The 23,307-nt window shown below is 45.4% G+C and overlaps 1 protein-coding gene across 3 annotated transcripts in view; it reads left to right on the top strand.

Annotated features, from left to right (window-relative positions):
• Positions 1-1,292: 1,292 nt before the first annotated feature.
• EEIG1 (estrogen-induced osteoclastogenesis regulator 1) overlaps positions 1,293-23,307 on the top strand; it is a 48,273-nt gene continuing 26,258 nt past the window's right edge. The window contains exons 1-2 of one of the 3 annotated variants that reach the window (XM_026712301.2): positions 1,293-1,436; positions 5,461-6,169. In XM_026712301.2, the coding sequence (XP_026568086.1) occupies positions 6,024-6,169 (146 nt within the window). In that variant the 5' untranslated portion in view covers positions 1,293-1,436; positions 5,461-6,023. Of the gene's footprint in view, positions 1,437-4,121; positions 4,290-5,252; positions 5,366-5,460; positions 6,170-23,307 lie in introns of those variants that run through there. The other 2 variants (XM_087914546.1, XM_087914547.1) reach the window with 2 other exon arrangements.

The following is a 23,307-nucleotide window of genomic DNA, read 5'->3' as shown; positions in this document are numbered from 1 at the left end:
GCTGTGTGAATTCAGACGTCCCGTGGTTGTAACCCAGAGTTTAGGGCTCTTGGGTTGTGCAAATAAAGCCAGTTGTGATTAGACAAGCCGGCCTCGACTTAACAACAGTCCATCCCGCTCAAAGTTATAACAGCCCTGACAAAAAGCGACTTAACGGTCATGTTTCACCCTTAACGACCGTTGCAACATCCCCAATGGTCATGTGATTTACCTGCAGATGCTCTCTGGCACTGACTCACATTTATGACGACCGCCATTGTTGACAATCTTGACAAAAAAGCCGAATCGGTGGGGGAAAACGGATTCCCTTAACACAAACCGTGCGGCCCGTTTAAAAGCTGCCGCCGCTCGCTTAGCAAGATGCGGTGAGAAAAAGCCGGAGGCAAGACAAACGTCCTGCTTAGCAACGTAAATCTTGAGGGGGGCATGGTGGTCATAAGTCGAGGACCGCCTGGGTCTCTGACCAACAGTGGCTCAACCACTACCACCCATGGTGCAGGATGATGGGGGACACATCCTGCCACCCTATTTCCCGGTTTCAGAGGAAAGGGGATGAGGAGAGGAAGCAGCTGGGTGGGTTCTGAAGAACATCTGGGTAGCCGCTCTGGAAAACAGGATACTGGATAATTTATTTTATTGGGGGGTGTGATACTGTGTGTGTGTGTGTGTGTGTGTGTGTATATATATATAAATAAAAAAATTTGGAGCACAATATATATATATTTTAATCGTGCTCCAAATTTACGATGCAGTTGATGCCCTGCCCGCCGTAATTCGTCCTCATTCCTTCCTTCCGAACCTGCTGCCTGGCAGATGGGCTTCATCCTAAAGCCCATCATCCCCTTTCCCAAAGCCTTGGCCATCCTGTTCGATGCGTTGGGACTACAATTCCCATCGCCCCAAGCACCTAACTCAGCTTTTCAACCGTGGAATCCCCATCCCTTAGGCCTTAAAAAAAAAAAGTGCTAATTCTAAATCCCACGGTGGCTGGGGATGATTGGCACGGGAGTCTCTCCACCTTCCTGAGGGCGCCAGGTTGCAGAAGCAAGCAATCAACTCCCCCCCCCCCCCCCGCCTGTCTTTGATAGTTTAAATTCAATGCAGAGGGCGGGCCTTTGGGGGTTTTTTTTTTTCCTTCTCCGCGCCTGATTGACTCACGCTTCCTCCAATGGCCGGTCTTCCTTCCGCCGTCGTGGTCAAGCGGAGCCAATGGGGACGCGGATGCCTTCCCACCCTCTCTGTTTTTTTTTTTTCTCCCCACCTTCAATTAGAGGCTTTACCCAATCGGCTTCGAGCATCTGCGGGCCTCGGAACCGGCCGCGGGCTTTCTCCCCTCCCCGTTTCGTCCCAATTACGCCAACGGCGTAGCGGGCGCAGTTGGCGTAAAGCGCTGGCAAGCCCCAGCTAAGCACAAGAGGTCTGGAACGAGCGCGCAGGTAGGAGAGAGAGAGAGAGCGAGAGAGACCCTTCCCCAAGGCTGATTGCTAACCTCCCCTCCCCATCATGGGGTGCATTGGGAGAGGATGAGGTGGTTACGGGGGAGCAATGCACCTCTCCCCTTGGAGGGTGGGGGGGATTTGGGGGAGGGGGTGCAGTCAAGGCAGCTGAGCCCTAAAATGGGTCTGGGGGAGCCATTGCAAGCTGCAAGGGGGGGCAGTCCAAGGAAGGGCTTGGAGGGGAGAGGTCGCTTGCACCCTATGCCCGGGGGTTTGCCAAGCATGCAAAATGCCCAGGTGCCTGCATGGGTGCACAAGGCGACCCTATGGGGGACGGGCGAGGTGGGGCAAAAGTTTCGGGTCGGTGCGTCCCCCCCGCCAACTGATGGTGCATGCACACGCACACACCCGGGGGTGTCTTTTTTTTCCGAGCACGAGAGCCTCTTCCCCCCACCCGGTTTCTCCCAGTGCAATACTTTGCCGGAAAAGGCTCGTGCAAAACACGTAGGTGCGCCTTCTTCACGTGTATTCCTTTCCCCATCCTGGCTTTTTGCTTGCGATGAGTCATCGGGCTCATCAAACCGTAATTAAAACCAGCCATGGTTTGTTGAGCCTCCAACCTGGATCCCGCAGGTATATCTTTTCTCCTCTGCCTCATAGCCAGGTACACCTGCATACAGGTGCCTCTGTGCCAAGCCATTGGCGGCTTGCTCTGAGCCCCTCCGCCCCAGACATTGGGCCATATTCAACAAACCCTATTTAAAACAAGCCACGATTCGACGTCCCGCGTGAGTCCTACGAATGTATCCTCCTCTGCCTCATAGCTAAGTTTACCTGCCTGCAGGCCTCTCTAAATTTAAATGCAAACTTTTTCCCATCTCTTTGCATGAAAGTTGCGTCTCTTACAGCTGCTTTCAAGATGCTTAGTTCCAGATTGTTAAGGATTTGTTGTTGTGTGAATGTCAGGCTTTTAAGGAGTTACTAGTTCTGGTGTTTTTGCAGGGAAATTGTGCAATCCCTTGAAGATTAGATCCCACATTTATTTCTCAGCACATTTAAGATTATACTGTCAGGTTGCAATACCCCACAGATTAATTCAAGATTAAACACCTGGTTGCAATACCACCAAAATTGCCTCTCTCTTGACACCTGTCTTAATCCTTGTGTTTCAACCTGTAGTAAAAGTGGAGTAGAGTGCAACTCCGCCTGGTTATAAATTAGGAGCTGTTTCTGGATGGTCAGGATTTTATAACCTCTTGCTGGGGGTCTGCAAACAAAGAGGTTTGAAGAGTGAATTGTCTTGAGGCTTATATGACCTACTTGTTTTCCCTTGAGGGGAAAAAAAAACTTAATCCAACCAATTTAAGAAAGCCAGAATGAATAACCAGGGATGTCTTTCAAGGGTTAAATCTTGCCTGACCTGTTTTCGCTGAATTCTCCCTCTGGATTGTCTGAATTGAAAGACTCCCATTGTTTGTTGAAATCCCATCAGAGAAGATAGAGTAGAAAGGACCCAAGGAAAGGAGAACTTCATTCCTCCACCACCAATGGCTGGTCTTCAGGCTCTTATCTTCAGAATAACTTAATCAAACGCTCCTAATTTAAAAATTCCCACCTTGTGTTTACATCATGGACTCCTTAACTGGATAAGCCATCATTCTGGGTTCACCATCCCATCCCTCCAAGAAGCATGCTACAGTTTTTACTTGGGTGAACAAACCATGGTGGTTTCTATATGATCAACCTGTTTACGTCCTGTATGTGGTTTGCAAATGTTGCTAGCGCAGAGGTCTTCAAACATGACAGCTTTAAGACTTGTGGGCTTCAACTCCCAGAATTCCTCCTCCGGTCATGTTAGCTCAGGAATTCCGGGAGTTGAAGTCCACAAGTCTTAAACTTGCCAAGTTTGAAGAGCCATATGCTAGTCTCAAGTGTTTCTCCATCTTGCCAAGTTTAAGATGGACCTTGACTCCCAGAATTCCCCTGAGATAGTTCTTGAGAAGGTTTGAGGTTGAGAAAGACTACCATAAGACTTATAAAGGGTCTTCAAACTTGATAGCATGACTAACATGACTTGAGGAGGAATTCTGGGAGTTGAAGTCCATAAGTCTTAAAGCTGAAGACCCCTGTCTTAAAATCACATTAGGTTCAATATTTTAGCATTGTGGTGTACCATTAGCACCATTGTGTGTCCCCTTGAGAATTGACCAAGGATGAGACTTGTCATACAGACTTCACAGAAGATGGGATAGGTGGTCCTTGGAACCTAGAAGAATCACCCTCTTTTTGGTTTTGGAATGGAGGGATGTTGAGATGGACGAGAACGTGATGCATTGGGGAGTTGAGGGCAAGCCAAGAATGGTTTTGGTTGGGTGAGTGGTTGAAGAACCTCAACGTCCGAGAATGGTGAAGAAGAACAGCAGAAGGAGGTTCTTGTTTTTCCCCATGGGAAAATGGTGCAGTTGGAGGCCTGCACTACCCGGTGAGACAGGTTGTCTCCGATCCAAGCAGCGAAGTTACGAGAGCCAAGCATTCTTCTGAAGATCACCTTGAACTTCTAAGGCTGAACTTTAGACTGAGAAAGTGCGGGCAGGCAGAAAAACAGCATTCTCGAGTTGCAGAATAGGGCAAAGTTCTTCAGATCGATAATGTCTCATCAAAATGTGCTTTTGCAGTGAACTGAATGTACACAATCTGTTACTCGCCCTCTCCTGCACTGCACAACGAACTGGGTGATTCAGACCCAGAGGCTTAAATCCTGACATAAGGCCTTGCAAAGCTGGGTATAAGGTTTAACTTTTGTAAATGCCTGAAGGTGTTACCAATTTGCATTTTTCTTCCTGGGAGGAAAAAGTGAGTTTTGAAAGTGCGGCAGCTGGTTAAAAAGCATAGAGGAAAAATATAGAGGAAAAGAATACAGCAGTAAAGTAGAAATATATTTACAGATACACACAGAGCTATGTTTGTGTGTGTGTGTGTGTGTGTTTATAACGCACACACACAAACTGATGCATGTTTTTGTGAGTATATGTCAAGTTTGAGGTAGATACTGTAGATGCATGGACAGATAGATGAATAGACAGATAGTTACATAGGTGACAGAGAAAGGTGAGAGATGGATGGATGGATGGATAGATGGGCAGATGGACAAATAGATGGATATATGGATGGATGGATAGATAGATAGATAGATAGATAGATAGATAGATAGATAGATAGATAGATAGATAGATAGATACCGGTAAGTAGGTAGATGATAGGTAGATACCAGTAGGTTGGTAGATAGGTAGATTGATGGATGATAGATTGAGAGGTGCAGGTAGGTAGATTGATTGATAGGATAGGATAGGATAGGATAGGATAGATAGATAGATAGATAGATAGATAGATAGATAGATAGATAGATAGATAGATAGATAGATAGATAGATAGGATACTGATAGGTAGATGATAGGTAGATACTGGTTGGTAGGTAGGTAGGTAGGATACTGGTAGATAGGTAGATGATAGGTAGATACAGGTAGGGTAGGTAGGTAGATAAGAATACTGGAAGGTAGGTAGATGATAGGAAGATACCAGTAGGTTGGTAAGTAGGTAGATTGGTTGGTAGATTGATGGATGATAGATTGAGAGATGTAGGTAGGTGGATAGATTCACTGATATGATAGACAGATATGATAGATTAGGTCAGATAGATAGATGTTGCTACTGATAAATGTGAGTTAGTGTAAAAGAAATAAGAGAAAAGATTCTGTCTGTGGTGTTTATGTGCACAATGAATTCCATGCTTTTAGATCCCCATACGTGGCACCCGGAAGGAAAGGAGAAGGTTGCAATAGCAGTTGGGGTTTTTTTTAAAGGCACCGCCAAAAATTAAGAAAGAGGGGTGATCTTCTTCAGAGGGGAAGGGGAGAGAAGGACATAATGAGGTGGGCAGTTGGGGTGGAGGAGGGAGGGGGTGTGTGAGAACGGAGGGAGGGAGGGGACGAACCAAGGCTCACCACCTCCTCATTCCTTTCCCTAGGCTGAAATACATAAAAGAGGAGGAGACTTCGTCCGAAGAGGCTGACACTTTGCTGAGAAGGAAACCAGCCATGCCTCCCAGTGAGGTCTCCGGAGGAACTGGTTTTGGTCACTTCTGAACAGCCAGCTCCCGCAGGTCGGGGTTTCTGAGTCGTCCCCCCCCTCCCTCCCTCCCTTTCTACGTTCCCCACTCCCTGGAGATGAACCAAATACCCCCCTGGCTTTTTTCCCTACCTGGAATCGTCTCTCATCCTTCCCGGCGCTTGGCGATCCCTGATCCGATAGCCCAGATCAGACTACCAAAGAAAGAGGAAAAACCATCGTTTAAAGCTCGGCTGTCCTTTCCTCTGAGTTAAAAGTCTCACTCTCTCTCTCTCTCTCTTTTTTATTTTTTTTTGGAGTTGGCAAAAGGCCGGAGAGAGGGAGATTTCATCACCGCCTTTGCAAAAGGAAAAAAAAAAGCCAACGCTCTGTATTTAGAGCTCGGTCGCTTTTTCCTTTTCTTTTTTCTTTCTTTTTTTCCTTTCTTTTTTTTTTTCCCCACCCCCTGGTTGTAAAGTGCCCATGGCTTTCTTGATGAAGAAGAAGAAATTCAAGTTCCAGATCAGTTTCACCCTGGAAGAGCTGACGGCGGTGCCTTTCGTGAATGGCATGCTATTCTGTAAAATCCGTCTGTTGGACGGAGGTGACTTCGTCACCTTGTCTTCCAGGTAAGTTAAGAAATGGGATTTTTTGGGGTGGGTGGGGGAGATATTATTTTGCCTGTCCTCCTCCCTTGTTTGGTCTCTAGAGCAGGTTGAAATAAACCCAAGGTCTTCTTTTAGACAAAGCAATATCAGTTTGGAAAATCTGCATCTCCTCCACGGAGAGAACAACTTAAGAGTTGTGAGATGGATACCCCACCATCCAATCAAACCTCCCCTGTTCCATCGTAGGGCATTGTGTGTGCGCAGACAATATGTGTGGTCAGCTGTCCCTCACCATCCACTGACTGCAAATCCCATAGTCCAGGGGTTCCCAACCGTGTGCGCGAGAAGATATTAGTTTACTTTCTTGTCATTGCACCTCGTACAACGAAATCAAACACCATTTTCAGTGCATATCACGACCATGAAAATAAACACAGACACACATCCTTCACCCTCCACACATTGAACCGAAAACCCGCAACACTGCATTATATAGTAGAATTCAACAGAGCTACTGCCCTGGGATAGAAGCTGTTTTTCAGCCTATTTGTGCTTGTTTTTAATATTCTGTACCGTCTGCCAGATGGTAATAATTCAAAAAAAAAAAAGGTGCCCAGCACGAGAGCAATTTTTAAGGATGTTTTGAACTTTCTTAAGGCAGCGGGAGCTATAAAGCTCTTCCAAAGAGGGGAGAGGGCAACCCGTGATCCTCTGAGCAATGATGTTCACCCTCTGGAGTGCCGTCCTATCTGCCACTGTGCAATTGGGGGGATTCCAAGGGAGGGTGCACAAACTCGGGTTTTGAAATTTCAAAATTGCTAGTGGTTTATAGGCATAATTCTATGCATCTAATTGTTTAGTTTTGTAAGAGGGGGGTGAGAATATTATCGGAAGCATTCTAGGGGTGTGGGGTGTAGAAAAGGTTGAGAGCCCCTGTCATAGTCGGAAGACTCTGGTGAAAATTCTTTCATGTCACAACAGATAGGCTGACTTAATCACCGTTTCAATTGGGAAAATGTGACCATCCGAAACTAAGCCAAGTCCCAAAACACCCAGGAATTTCTAGAAGCCTGGCACGCTGGCAAATCGCCCATCAATGGACACATAGACATTAACAACATCTACACGCTATGCAAAAGGGACTATCCCCCAGCCCCCAAAGGAACAAAAAGACCCCACCCACAATCAGCCCCCAGATCAGCATAAATTAACATCAGACTAACAAGTAAACTCTACCCCAGTCAAGAAACTGCCGAAGAGCCAACAGCCTAACCTAAAAGAATCACTTTAAGACTGTCCCCACCCACACAGACAAGCGGGACACCAGTATATAAAGCTGACAGCATACAGCGCTCCTTACTAGCCCTGATGGTGTTACCTAGTTGGGTCATGAAACATCTGCGAGAAAACAAGCTCAGAGAGCAACCCAAGGACCCCCTAATCCAATATGGTGCATGCAATCCTGAGATTGGCCCAATCGTTGAATGAGTCTTCCCAAGAATCTTATCAATGACTGGACATCCATTGGTCTTGAAATGGTGTAAGGTCTCCTGCTCGTACAAGGGGGTTGGACTAGAAGACCTCCGAGGTCTCTTCTGACCCTGTTATTCTATGTTCCCCTGTTGTGTGTTCATCCAGGGAGCGCGTGTGTTTATATAGAGAGAGGTATTCAAAGCCTGGGTTTTATCTCTCCTTTCTCCGTTCGTTCCCTTCCATGTTTTGCATTGACCAGGAAACTAAATCTTCAATGCTGTGTGACCTCTCCTCCTCTCCTTCCTTCTTTCCATCCTTCCCTTTCTTCTCTTCTTTTCTCTTCTCTCTCCTTCTTTCCCTCCCTCCTTGCCTTTCCTCTCCTCTCTTCTTCTCCCTTCTTTCCATCCTTCCCTTCTTTTCATTTCTCTTCTCTCTCCTTCCTCCTCCTCTCCCTCTCTCCTCTCCTCTCCTCTCCTTCCCACTCTCTCTCCATGCACTAATAGGTTCCAGTGCATCAGCAATTGATTGCATTGATATAATCTCAGAGGCTATGTTGCTCGGGGCTATTGTTCTTAGCCTTAATTTGTAGGATAGTTTGCCCTTCACACACAGGGAGCTGCCTTCTCTCTCTCTCTCCCTCTCTCTCCCCTAATCAAATGTTGCTTTTGTTTTCAACTGGGTGCATGTCGATTATTGCTTGGCACTGGACACACACACACACATACATTCCAGAGCAACTTCAGACTTGCCTTTACCCATGTCCTTTGGCAGAGAAGTTCTTGTTTGTTTATTTATTTATTTTTAAAATAGCAAAGCAAAGGTGGCTCATTGGGCAGGAACCGAAATCTCCCCTTCTTTCTGTACGCTTGTTCTTGTTCGTTTCCATGGGTTTTTAACTGAATTTGCAAAGTCAAGACGTTCAGCTTGGGTTGATCGCTTCTCTGCCAGAGCAAACGATGTCTCTGTGGCTCAGAATCCTGTATTGTTGTTGTTGTTTTTGTGATGATAGATGATGATGATGATAGCATGAGATGGGGTCTTTTCAGAGTTTGACTACTCTGGTGCTCCTCAAAACTATTCCTTGTTTAGTTTGGTTTACTTTCTAGTCATTGCACTTCGTACAACAAAACCGAACACCATCTTCAGCGCACATCGTGACCATGAAAATAAACACAAACACACATCCTTCACACATTGAATCGGAAACCTGACACCACACCAACACTGCACTATACAGTAGAATTCAACAGAGCTCCTGCCCTGGGATAGAAGCTGTTTTTCAGCCAATTTGTTCTTGTTTTTATTATTCTGTACCATTTGCCAGATGGTAGTAGTTCAAAAAAAGGGGTGCCTAGGATGAGATGGATCTTTGAGGATGTTTCGAACTTCCTTAAGGCAGCGGGAGCTATAAAGCTCTTCCAAAGAGGGGAGAGGGCAACCCATGATCCTCTGGGCAGTGACATTCACCCTGTGGAGCACTGTCCTATCTGCCCCTGTGCAAGTGGCAAACCATCCACAGGTGCAGTAAGTTAAGATGCTCTCTCTGGTGCAGTGGTAGAAGGTCACCAGCACTTTTTCACGCAGTTGTTTCCTGAGAAGCCTCAGGTTGTATAATCTCTGCTGAGCCCTTTTGACCAGTCAGGTCCTCTTTTATGGTAACGCACAGAAACTTAAAACTGGCCTCTTGCTTCCTTTTTTTGACTTGTTTTGGTTTTTTTTGTCAGAGGAAGGGAGCCCTGTGTACCTGTTAGTTAACCCAACCGTTGGCTTGCAAGTCCTCAACTTTCAACAGTTCATTTAGTGACCATTCAAAGTTAACAACGGCACCGGGGGGGGGTGACACCCACATTTTTCCTGCGGCTTTTGCAGCATGGTCACGTGATCAAAATTTAGCTGCTCGCCAGCAGACTCCTATTTATGACGGGATCATGGGATTCCCTTTTGCGGCCACCTCACCAGCAAAGTCGAGGTTGGAAGCCCGGGTTCCCTTAAGCAGTTAGACTGAACAACTGTGATGATTCCGTAAAATGGGGCAAAACTCACTCAGCTGTAGAAATTGGGGGCTCAGTGGTCACACATCGAGGACTACCTGCCGTCCTTTTTTGATTTAGGATACGGTTGTGCCCAGGCTGCCAAAGGAGTCGCCCATTAGAAGGTGGGAGAAAATTTAGCGTTTATTATATTTCATATCTCTCGGCTATTGACTTGTGCGTTCCAGGTTTGCTGGCTGTAGAAGTGCTGTGTTGGAGTTTGCCTGGGCTTGGTGTGGCTGCGAACATCTGTAGCTGCTGCTTCTGGTTGTCCCCCCCTCCCCCTCTGATGTTCAGCCATGCTCAACAGCAGTTTATTATTGCAGCTTGCAGATGTCTTCCAGCAAGGAAACGGCCTCTAATTCAAGCCAAATGCATGCATGCAATTTCTCCCTCCCTCCGTCCCCCCCCCTCTCTCTTTCTCTTTCTGTTTTCTGTAAACAGGCAAGTTGGAAACGTGACATTGGGGGGGGGGGAGGCTTGCTCACCCATCCCTGGGGTGGCTCGTTCCAAGTGAAAACACGTGGAAAGTTGTTCAGCTAAACTCTGTTAAAGCAGGGGTGTCCAATCTTGTCCACTTTTAAGACCTGTGGACTTCAGCTCCCAGAATTCCCAGCGTGGAAGAAAGGAAAGAAAGTTCAGGAAAGACTGAGCCGGGCTGTATCGGAGGGTCCAGTCTTGCCCACTTTTAAAATCCTGTCGATTTCTGTTTCCAGAATTCCCCACCCAGCATGGTTGGGAGATCTCAGGATTTGAGATCCAAACAAAACCCTTGATTGCACACCTTAAGGAAAGGAATACCTCAAGGGTTATTGTTAGCTTCTTCCTTCCGGACCAGAGGTGTCCAACTTTGTCCACTTTTAAGACCTGTGGGCTTCAATTCCCAGAATCCCCCAGCCAGCATGGCTTGAGGTATTCAGTCAAAGTGTGCAATCGAAGGTTTTATTCCGGGTCTAAAATCCTGAGATCTCCCAATCGTGCTGGCGTTGGAATTCTGGGAGCTGAAGTCCAGGGGCCTTAAAAGCAGAAAAGGCTGAGCCCTTCTAAAGTGTGCTGTTGCCTCTTCCGTTGTTAGGGGAGCTCATGGTGGCTTCAAACCTCATGTGGATATTCCACCCTTCTCTACTCCCCCCCACCTTTGTCCTCTTGACCCCAGAGTGGACATCCAGAGGACCCAGGAATTGAGTGGAGGCAATGCAGTTGTGCATTGTCCCCTTTGGATGGATCCTCCTGGGTGCAGTCTTTCAAACAAGGAGCTATTTGTAAAGATTTAAAAATGAGTCAAGAGTTTGCAACATCCTGGAAAAGATTTGCCTTGACTTTCCGACGGTTGCGGATTCTCAAAAATATGCTGCTTTGCATCCTGTTGGAAGGGTCGCTATCTGGATTTTTGTTTTCCCCCTAGGTTGTCAAATCCTTTCCTTCTGCTTCAGTTAGGAGTTATTTCCGGCAGTCAGAATTGTTTCCTGGTTCTGGGAGGTGAGAGATCGGCGAGAGGTTGAGCAGTTGTCTTGCGTTCACCGCAGCCTGTTAGCTCCATGGGTTGTTTATTTCTCTGGGCAGTGTTTGGTCTAAAAACCTCTATATTCAACAAACCAAACTTTATTACATACTGAGCCAGTGTGTGATAACTTCACGGCTCCATCGTTTGTCTCCCAAGATCTGCAGAACGTTGACAGTTGAAGCACCCTCGTGCTATGCTCACAGCGAGCTTGGCTGCGATAAAAATCAACCGAGAGCATTACTAAATAGCATAACGTCCCAGTAGATCAGTGATGATTATCAAACTTCGACACAGTGGCGTGGATGGCTTTAGGATTCCTTCCAAGAAAAAAAATGGTGCAGTCAGTTTATGAGATTAAAATAAACGTCACTTTGAATTTAATTTCAAATTAACTTGTCAGGATTCCAGCACTTAACCCCAATGTAAATCATGAGTCTCGAGCCAAACTTCTAAAGCTTCAAAAGGGTTTATTGGGAGTTCACATGTCCAGCACTGCCTGGGTGTAGCTGACTCTGAGACACATCATTCATTGTCACCCTTGACCCTGGTTTTCCCCCACCCCCTGAGTGTATTGTAATTCATATTCTCCAATGAGATACATCCATAGCCCAGAGTCATCAATCATGTTCTCCAGTTAGATTTTTGCGCGGCAGAAACTTCAGTCACCTAGTTACAACCTCTGAAAAACTATTTATGCAATGCACTTTTCATTTCCAAGCAAACCCGTTTTTCCCTCTCCCTTCCTGTTGGGAACTCTAAAAAAGACCATAGAAATATTTTTATTGAGTTGACATAACTCTTTCATTCGGATTGGAAACGTTGGGACTGCATTTGAGACGCTTGTGAAAAATAACCATCCATTTGGGACATGTGGAAAAGAGGTCAAACCGTCTAAGGATCCCTGTTATAAAGGTTTGGGCAGCTGATTTTTGGAACTCCTTCTGGGTAGGGACCTGTCCAAAAATCAAAAGTGGAAAGAAATGTCACAAGGGAACTGAATAAGTCACATCCACCTCCTATGAATGTGTACTTTCTCTTTGATGTAGATAGAGAAACATGAAGTTGGGTTAAGGCCTTGATTTCCTTAGGGAGGCAAAATATATTGCCGGATGCCTTGTTTTGGTCATTTTACGTAGACACTAGGGCTTCTTTTTTGAGAAGCAAGCAAGATGTTTCTTCTCTGGAGGAAACTCCCTGAAGGAGGCAACCCTGAAGTTGCAAAAATCACAATCTGTTATCTTGGCTTTCTGGGGAAACAGCAGGGCTTGGGTAGAGTAGAACAGAATGAAGAAGTTGGTGACTAAGAATTGTTATGTCTTTTGATCCAATGTCGTGAAGACAACTAGCTTTTTCCTCAATTACCCACGGTCTATTTGTGACATGAATGAGAGAAGTAAAGAAGGCAGAATTAGCTTTTTCCATATAATGGGCTGGGTTATAAAATTCCCCTGATACGATACTCTCTTTGTCATCCCTGGAGATGGGTCCACCTGGAGAAATCAAGAGACGTCCTAAGGAGATTGGGCCAGGCACCATGTTTACAAGTACATCCTAGCATGTTCCATATCCTAAAAATATTGTTAGACTCCCGCTACTTGGAAATCTCAATTCTTTTCACAGTAAACAGTGATCTTTTGGGGAAATCCCAGGTTCTAAACTGAATCAGAGTTTGCAAACCCAAATAGCTTGCTTCGCCCACCATGAGACGGGGTGGCGCAGTGTGGTGAGAATGCAGCATTGCAGCCTAACTCTGCTCACCTTACCAGAAGTTCGATTCCTTTGATCCTAACCTGGCTTAAGGTGGATTCAACTTTCCTTCCTTCCCAGGTGGGTAAAACAAGGATCCAGATTGCTGGGGACTCTGTAAACCGCTTTGAGAGGGCTGTGAAAGCACTCTGAAAGTGGCATTTATGTTAAACCATCCCTCAAGCCAACTAATGTTGAGTTAAATCCCGATGATGAGAAGCTTGAAAGAATTAGGATTCCCCGTCCTCTCTCCTCCCTTTCTCCTTTCTTTCCTAACGTCAAACGGTCACTAAATGAGCTGTTGTAAGTCAGGGGCTACCATCCTTGAAATCATCTACCCAATTGGGTAGAAAGAAATCCAGTTGGATCCTTCGGTGGGTCCTTCCTTAAAGGAACTCATTAATAGAAGCCTGACACCAGCTATAGGTTTTATTTTTTTCATCCCAGGAAACTCGGGAGATCTTAAAAAAAAACCAGAAAAACCCCACCAGCTTCTCAGCAGGTTTGGCTCAAGTAAAAGCTGGAGAGGACTCTTAGCAATGCTCTGCTCGAAGCTGTGTGTGAATGGCTCCCGCTGGCTTTCCGTTGTCTTTCCTTTTTGCTGCATCCCGGGCTACGTTTCTATGGCCAGAGGAAACCCATGCCAACTCCTCTTCTGTTGCCTAGCTGCGGCCCCTCAGGTATAGGAAGAGATATTCCTGAGAAAGGAAAGACAAACGCTTCCCCCACGAGAGGAGTCTGCATCCTGTTTTGCAAAAACAGCCCTAGTATATATATATATATTTTCCCCCCTGTCTGCGTACAGTGGATTTTTTATTTTTTTTATTTTTAATTTTTTGAGAAGAAAAATACCAGAATATGGTACTAACGGGTAGGAGAAGGCCGTCTGCATTTATGGGGTGTAACGCAACCAAATGCTGGATTTGGGGGTGCAGTTTTTTTTCAAGTGCGTTGAAAAGTGGTTCTTTGGTGCTCTCTGAGCTGGCTTGTTTTCTTGCAGACGTTTTGTGACCCTGTTCTGGCCTAGATCACGAAGCCGACTCCTCGTCCCGATAAAACCCCTTTTATTAAGGTTAAAGGGAATTCCTCTCCAGCAAAGTCCCGGCCAACAGTCCTTCGTGAGATTTCACAACTACAGACTTTTATCAGGCTTGGAGAGTTACCAGGCCGATAGCTTCCAAACGCCACACTGTAGCAGCAATTACTTGGCAAGAAGTCCGGGACAGATCTTCACCCTAATACATTGAACTAATTGTCTCCTGCAAAATCCCACTCCCCTTTCCCTCCCTATGGGAGGGGCCATTCACCGTCCACCTGAGCCTTTACTCCCGAGTCAACCTTTGTTCCTTAACTGTTCCCTTCTCCTGGCAGCTCTGTGCATGTGCACATCGGGAACAGGCTCCAGCTGTTCTTCTTCCCCACTGATCTCCGACTCTGAAGGCAGTCGATAACTGTCAGGTGACCGTGGCCCCATCTCTGCCTCCCATGCAGAGCCCTTGCCAGAGCCTTCCCCAGACTGGTCCATGCTCCTCCCCAACTTCTTCACTGTCCGAGTCTGCCACCCGCTCTGCTGGCCGCTGGCAGGCCCACAACACTAACTAGATAACATCAGTGCTTGTAAGGATGATGATATTCCATAGTTGGGTCATGAAACGTCTGCAAGCAAACAAGCAAGCCCAGAGAACACCAAGGACCCCTCATGTCAACCCTGAGTTACAAATATTATTCTTTATTGGTGTCAAGTAAACCTCTTTGGTGACACCTCCATTCTTGCTTGATCTAGAAGCTTTTAGTCACACTTAAAGATCGAGGAATCTTATGTGGTTGTGATTTGAAGCTTCGCTGATTTCAGGAGGCCTCCGCTGGGCAAAGGGGAAATAAAACAACCGATTTAACCGTTTGCCTGTTCAAAATGACCGCAAATGTTCCCATCCCAATTAAGGTGGAATGTTAAGGTACATGGCTTAAAATGTGGAGGGCAGCCCAGCGCGGCAGGTCCCTGAACCATGGTGTAATGGTGGCCTATTCAGTCTTATTTATCTCGACTTTGCAAAGCTCAGCTCTCAATTTCCACAGTTCTTTGCCCCACAACCTCACAAAAATGGTGGCACGCATCCCAGTGACTTCATCCTGAGCTAAACTCGAGGTGGCACCATTCAGCACCAGGCGGAAAAATCCCGCCATGACTTGGAGTTTCGAAAGAACCAACGCATCTCTTTAGAAACAGCTATGCTTATGTTTGCAGAATGAATAGTCTACACAGTCCCCGCAAATGAAGGGACGGGGCTGTTCTGAAGTTGTCGCGGTGGTGGGGGGGAGAGAAATCTGATGTGTCCGTCCTGTGTTTCTTTTTATCTTTATTTTTTGCCCTTGGCATCTTCTCTGTACACCTCATCCATGAAGCCGCGTTCAATACTGATAGGTCCAACCATTGGGTTGAGGTTCAGCAGAGTTCATTCAACTCTTTGAAAACAGCAGAACGGAGAAGGGAAACTCAGGTGAACTGCGTGTAGAGTTTTTAAGATCCTGTCCAGATTTGGGACTTACTAACCACCTTCTAGGGATGTGGTGGCTCAGTGGCAGAGACGCCGAGCTTGTCGATCAGAAAGGTCGGCGGTTCGAATCCCTAGCGCTGCGTCACGGAGTGAGCTCCCTTTACTCAAAACAGCTTCTGCCAACCTAGCAGTTCGAAAGCATGTAAAAAAATGCAAGTAGGAAAATAGGGACCCTTTTGGTGGGAAGGCAACAGCGTTCCGTGTGCACCTTTGGCATTTAGTCGTGCCGGCCACATGACCACGGAGACGTCTTCGGACAGCGCTGGCTCTTGGGCTTCGCAACGGAGAAGAGCACCGCCCCCTAGAGCCAGAAATGACTAACATGTACGTGCTGGAGGAACCTTTACCTTTAACCTTCTTCTAAAGGTGTTTTAGGGGGCTAAAGGCTAATGGAGAATGGTTACATGAATTGGGCAGGGCTAGTCTAGGGAAAAGAAGGTCCAGGGGGAGTCATGATAACAGTGTTCCAATATTTGAGGGGCTGCCCCAGAGAAGAGGGGGTCAAGCTATTTTCCAAAGCACCTGAAGGCCAGACAAGGAATAACAGAAGAAAACTGATCAAGGAGAGATTCAACCTGGAAATGAGGAGGAATTTTCTGACAATGAGAACAATCAACCCATGGAGCAGAAGTTGCCTTTGGAAGTTGCGGGAGCTTCATCACTGGAGACCTTCAAGAAGAGACTGGACTGCCATCTGACAGAAATGGCGAAGGGTCTCGTGCTTGGGGAGGAATTGGACTAGATGACCTACAAGGTCCTTTCCAACTCTGTATCTCGTTCCCATAATTTCAAATAGCATCACCCAAAGTATTGGCTGGTGGATTATGGAACTTGAGTTGAGAGCTGTCCAAAGAAGGTCAGTTATGAAGAGCAGAGGACAAATCTTGGATATGACCAGCTTCCATAATCTATATGCTGGTTGGGAATTATTGGAACTAGATGTCTTTAGAAGATGTAGATTAACGTCAATCAGATAAAGATATGTGTGAGTGTTCTGTCTCTTCGTTTCACCTTGCAAGGCAACCATGAACTATGCTTAGTCATGTTCTCTTCAGGAACTGAAGAAAGGGACTTAAATCAAGGGTCAGGTTTCAATTTGTGTAGCCATTTATCGATTGTTTCCAGAGGAAACGCAATTGTATTTTTGCTAATGGCCATTATTAAGGATAATTCTCCATCAAAGTCAATAACGAACGCCACAGGGTATAAAACCAATTCAATAATTGTGAGATTAAGCCCTCTCTAAGGTCTGGGCATCCTAATAGGCTAGAAGCAAATACTTGCTTAATTCTTCCTCTTGAAAGAATGTGTTTTGTCACTCAGGATTTCTCTCCAAGGAATTTGTGTGTGCAAAGCTTAACTCCGTGGACAAAGTAATCACAGCCGCCAATGTGTCATTTCATAATCTATAATGAGGCAATAAAGTCGGCTTAAGGTTACTCAAGTAAAAGTGACTGGAAGAAAAGTTATTTAACAGCATAGCAGAGTTGGAAGGGACCTTGGAGGTCTTCTAGTCCAACCCCCCCACCCCTGCCTAGGCAGGAAACCCTACACCACTTCAGACAAGTGGTTATCCAACATCATCTTAAAAACTTCCAGGGTTGGAGCATTCACAACTTCTGGAAGCAAGTTAAAATTAGAAGACTTCTACCTTGTCCTCCCGTAGTCCTATTTCCATTAGACTGGACCAACCCAATCCCTGCAGGTGTTTTTGGGTATGGTTTAGCCTCCAGCCTCCTAATCATTTTTATTGCTCTACTCTTTGCACAAGCCTTTAACCTAAGACCTGTGTAAAAAAAAAATACAAATAAACATTGCAACTGAAATCTTATTTTACTCTGTGGGTGCAAATAGCACTAGCACTTAGTCTTATCTACTGCTTCACAGGGCTTTTACCGCACTCTCTAAGCCAGGGGTGTCCAACCTTGGCAACTTTAAGACTTGTGGACTTCAACTCCCAGAATTCCTCAGCCAGGTTGGACTGAGGTTGGACACCCCTGCTCTAAGCGGTTTACAGAGTCAGCCCATTGGCCCCCCAATAATCTGGGTCATCATTTTACCCGCCTCAAAAGGATGGAAGGCTGAGTCGACCTTGAGCTAGTCAGGATCAAACTCCTGGCAGTGGGCAAAAGTTGACTGCAATACTGTCTTCTAACCACTGCAGATGATTGATTGATTGACAGACAGACATAGTACTTCAACTTCTATCCCACTTCACAGTGCTTTACCGCCCACTCTAAGTGGTTTACAGAGTCAGCCTATTTCCCCCAACAATCTGGGTCCACATTTTACCCACTTTGGAGGATCAGCCAACCTCAAGCCAGTCAGAATCGAACCCTTGGCAGTCGGCAGTGAGTCAGCTGACTAAATAAAATGACCCCCAACTTGAAAAAGGAGAGGGAAAGGAAACTCAAGTGTCCCTGGAACACAAAACACCAGTTTCCCCTTGTTTATTTAAAGAAATGAGTTACTTGCAAAAAAAAGTGTCATTTTTGAGGATAAGCATGCTGAAAACAAAACGAGACTTATGTTTGTTATGCTCTGCTTAGTTTGCCTTTAGAGCATCCCAACTGCGATTTGGATAAAAATGTATCTTAATTCAGGAGTACAGTAGATTTTTTTTCTTTTTCTTTTGAGGCTGAGATATTTGATCTGTTATAAAAAAAGACCCTTCTGCAAAAAAAAAAAAAAAAAAAAAAACAGAAAGGAAGGACAGAAGCCGAATTAAATTTAATTTGGCTTTCATTTCAATTAAAAGATGTAAATTTCACGTGCTTATACACCCGTAATTAAACATAGCATGGTTCTTCCACAGTTGGGTATTTTTTGTTTTCCTTTTGGCACATTCAAACATCACAAGTTGCTAACTATTTTCGGATGTGCTTCTAAGACCTTGACTGTATCTCTGCCCTGCTACATCAGTAAAATTTGGAGTTCTTGAATTATTACAGCACTGTGCAGTCTCGTCCCTCTTAAATATCAGGAACAGACCCCTCAAAATAATTATTGTTCTGACCTAGGCTTCTCAAAATCATGAAGCAGGCTCCTCGTACCGATAAAACCCCTTTTATTTAGGTTAAAGGGAATTCCTCTCCAGCAAAGTCCCGGCAAACAGGTCTTACATGAGATTTCACAACTACAGTCCTTTATCAGGCTTGAAGAGTTGCCAGTCCGATATCTTCCAAACGCCACACTGTAGCAGACAATACTTAGCAAGAAGTCAGGAACAGACCTTTAATGAATTGAACTAATTGTCTCCTGCAAACACCACTCCCCTTTCGCTCCTCTTTATTCCCTATGGGAGGGGCCATTCACCGTCCACCTGTGTCCTTACTCCCGAGTTGACCCTCATTCCTTAACTGTTCCCTTCTCCTAGCAGCTTTGTGCATGCTCACACTGGGAACAGGCTCCAGCTGTTCTTCTGCCCCACTGATCTCCGACTCTGAAGGCAGCTGATTACTGTCGGACGGCCCTGGCCCCATCTCTGCCTCCGACACAGAGCCTTCCTCAGACTCTAGGACTGGCCCATGCTCCTCCCCAACCTCCTCACTGTCCAAGTCTGCTGGCGAGCCACAACAATTATTTCTAAACCTCACACACACACACACACACACACACACACACACACACACACACAAAAATCAATCGTATAGGAAAAGCCAGAATTCCATGCTAATAACCTGCATTTAAATCTCCCAGCTACTATTGTCCTGACATCTTCTGTTGTTGAAAGATTCTTCTTGAGAAGGTTTGTTGAGAGTGTATCTGAGTAAGGCGGTTGTTTACCTTCAAGGTGCCAATGTGGTGGCTTTTGGCTTCCTGGTTTAGATCATCAGATGGCCCAATGCCAGGAAGGACATGTCTGAGCATGTTATTTAGGTCTCTTAAGTGTGATGTAGTTCAGGTTTGTCCGGCACTTCCTTCCTTAAGACGATGATCGTGAAGAAAGTAGAAGAGTGAGTAGGAACATCACTGCTTTTTCAGCTGATGCAGGGGTCTTCAGCTTTCAGACTTGTGGACTTCCGACTCCCAGAATTCCTCCTCCAGTCATGTTAGCTCAGGAATTCTGGGAGTTGAGGTCCACAAGTCTTAAAACGTGCCAAGTTCGAAGAGCCTTGCGCTGATGTGTCCTGGTTCTAATTCATCTGCATGTCCACAAAGTGGGTTTAGAACAAGGAGAAACCAGCCCTCCCTTCAGAATAACAGAGTTGGAAGGGACCTTGGAGATCTTCTAGTCCAACCCACGACTCAAGCAGGAAACCCTACATCGTTTTAGACGATGGTTGTTCAAAATTTTCCAGTGATGGAGCACCCACAACTTCTGAATTTCTCCTTAGTTCTAGGTTGCTTCTCTCCTTGATTAGTTTCCATCCGTCGCTTCTGCCTTCAGGTTCTTTGGAAATAAGTTGAATTCCCCTCAGTTTCCCCAAACAGGTTCTTGCACTGTTTCCAGGGCCTTCTTTGCTCTTCCGGGTGACTCAGGACTTGCCCTAAGTGAGAGCAACTGGATTAAAATACAGAGAGCCGACCAATATGCTTAACTCAAATAATTTACGAGAGAGAGAGAGAAAAGATGTAGGTGGCTAGCCTAGAACAAGCTATCCTTGGCAGTCGCGTTCTTTGAAAGATGGACAGTCTGAAAAAAAGAGATTTTTTTGCGGGGGGGCAGGGAGAACAGCTCCTTTCCTGCTCCACAACATTTGAGGAGCATCTAGTCATTACAAGTGAGTCACAGCTCAAGTTGACACAAATGGAGGAACCAGACGGGCTGGAGGCTGTGGAGGCTTTTGAAGCCAACGCTCCAGAATGTGACATGGAAAAAAAGAACTAATTGGTATACAGGTAGTCCTCAAATTGAGCCTGGGATTGCGGTCCAAAACTTAGTTGTTAAGTGAGTCATCATATTACCCCCACCTAATTTTGATGGCCTTTTATCTTTTTGGGGGCAGCAATTGTAAAACGAGCGCCGTTCTTTAAGCCAAACCCCGTTCGTTTGCTTTTGCTGAAAACCAGCCTAAAAAAAAGATCACAAATTGTGTCTGGTTATTATTATATTAACTTCAAATGTCATTAAAAGAGCCAGTCACTAAGCGGGGACTATCTATAGAGTAGTAGCTCTTTGCTGACGTAGGTTTTAGTAAGACTTAGGACTTAAGGATATAAATGGTTAAATGACAGATATTGAGGTTAGAGGAGTGAAATTAGGTGAAATATGGTTTGTAGGAGAAAGAAAAAAACATTTCTGTTACATAATACTATAATGGAAGATAATGTATGTTATAATATGATTGATGTTATATTTGTTTTTATATTACCGCCTATTTGATTATATATATATGTTCATAATGGTGATGATGATGGTTGTATGTTAACACCTTGGACACCTAGAGAGCACACTGCTCAACCCAGAAAGGAAATGCATGATATAAAACAATAAAAAAATAATGTTTTTAAAAAAGAATTTCACCCAGGTTTTGCAATCGTTTGAAAGCACCCAAAGGGGACAGTCCAGAAAAATTAGATGTGGTCCTGACTCTTGTGTGTGTTTTTGTTGTGTGACAACGCTGACTGAAGACGCCTGCTTTCTTATCTGAGGGGCTGTTTAATCAGCTCTTTTTAACTAAATCTTGTGCTCTCTGGCTTTTTTAAAGTACTCCTGATCTCATTTCAGCAGAAGAATTTGACATCCGTCCACCAAGTCACTTATTAACTGTGCAATTATACAAGAGTGGCTTTTAATGTGGTGAGGAACTGTAACATTTTCAGTTTCTTTAGCAACCCAAAGTCAAAATAACATATCTTTAAAAGACCAGTTGTGAAGATGTCTGTTGTCTAGTCTTTGATGTCTGGGAAGGGGCATCTTCAAAAGATACCCCAGCTCCTTCGTAAATTGCTAGTTAGCTCGCCAAGCCAGGAAAGCATCTCACGGTCTCTCTAGATAATACTAGGTTTGGATTTTAAAGGATGAGAATCTTGAGTATCCAAAAAAAAAAACTTTTTATAGCCACCAAAAGAACATCCAGGTGTTCCCACCTACCGTTTCCATTGAATTTTAGGATAGGATAGGATAGGATAGAATAGAATAGAATAGGAATAGGAATAGAATGAGAATAGAATAGAATAGAATAGCAGAGTTGAAAGGGACCTTGGAGGTCTTCTAGTCCAACCCCCTGCCTAGGCAGGAAACCCTTCAGACAAATGGTTATCCAACGTCTTCTTAAAAACTTTCAGTGTTGGAGCATTCACAACTTCTGTAGGCAAATTGTTCCACTGGTTAATTGTTTTAATTGTCAGGAAATCTCTCCTTAGTTCTAAATCGCTTCTCTCCTTGATTAGTTTCCACCCATTGCTTCTTGTCCTACCTTTGCTGCTTTGGAGAATAGCTTAGTAAGGCCACACCTAGAGTCCTGCATCCAGTTTTGGTCACCACACTATAAAAAAGATGTTGAGACTCTGGAAAGAGTGCAGAGAAGAGCAACCAGGATGATCAGGGAACTGGAGACTAAAACATACGAAGAACGGTTGCAGGAACTGGGCCTGGCTAGTCTCGTGGAGAGAAGGACCAGGGGAGACAGGAGAGCATCTTCCAATATTTGAGGGGCTGCCCCAGAGAGGAGGAAGGGGGTCAAGCTATTTTCCAAAGCACCTGAAAGCCAGATGAGGAATAACGAATGGAAACTGATCAAGGAGAGGTTCAACCTAGAAATAAGGAGAAATGTTCTGACAGTGAGAACAATCAACTGATGGAACAGAAGTTGTGGAAGATTCATCATTGGAAGCATTCAAGAAGAGACTGGACTGTCTTCGGTCAGAAATGGTGTAGGGTCTCCTGCTTGGGTGGGGTGGGGGGTTGGACTAGATGACTTACAAGGTCCCTTCCAACTCTGATTATCTGTAAGAGCTGAGGAACTGGCATTTGGCTCAACTCTGTTGGGTGAGGGCCATTTAACCAGGAACCAAACGTGTGTTTCTTTCCTCCATCAGCTAGAAATAGTTCAAATTCCCCCGTGAGATCAGGAGGCTAGATTTATTTGTGGACCTGCAGTGAACGTAGCCATAAACTCCCCCCCAAATTCCAAATGTTTGTAGTTCACTTCTGCTAAAGTTCCTCTACCCTGGATTGCAGCCTGATCTTGCTTACTGACCCTTGAGATAGTTCTCTCTGGCAGTCAGCCATGGCTCCCATCCAAAAAAAAATGACCCATGTCCTGTTCTGTTCACGTAGCAATCAGGGCTTAGGTTGAACTGGTCAGGAGTTATTCAGACTCATGTTCTCCTAATACCGCGGTGTGTTCTGACCAAGGTTTCCCGAGACCGTAATTAAGCACACGCTTAGTCCAAACAAGTCTTGTTTCATTTCAATGCTGGGAATTATATTCATTCCCAGCCTGTAATGAGTCCCCAAACAGTCCCTCGAGATAAGCACCCAGCTTTCTCTCCTTTGAATGGCTGCCAACAACTAAAGTGCCAAATGGACTGAAAAAAAACAAACCCAAAAACCAACCGAAGTACAAAATCCACACAATTTCAGAGTTTAATCTGAACAGAGCGAACGACTTTGCTTCCTGCAAAGGTTTCTCTACCTTTGCACTTCCTTTATACCTTATGGGAGGGGGTGATTGAGTCTCCCCTTTTGTCTCAGCTGCTCTCACCTTCTAGCAGCTCTGCGCATATGCGCATTGGGAACAGGCTCCCCTTGTTCCTCGGCCTTGCTGCTGCCAGACTCTGGAGGCTCTGGAGTCAGCACATAACTCCCAGATGGCCCTGACCCCATCTCTGATGCAGGACCCTCCTCCAAGTCCTCCCCAGACTCCCTGACTGATCCCCGTTCTTCCCCACTGTCTGATTCCG

The sequence above is a fragment of the Pseudonaja textilis genome, chromosome 17, assembly GCF_049901715.1.
Source record: "Pseudonaja textilis isolate UNSWEBS1 chromosome 17, rPseTex1.2, whole genome shotgun sequence".
Taxonomy (NCBI): domain Eukaryota; kingdom Metazoa; phylum Chordata; class Lepidosauria; order Squamata; family Elapidae; genus Pseudonaja; species Pseudonaja textilis.
Note: the sequence above shows the minus strand (reverse complement) of the source record. Positions and strands in the feature narration are given on the sequence as shown.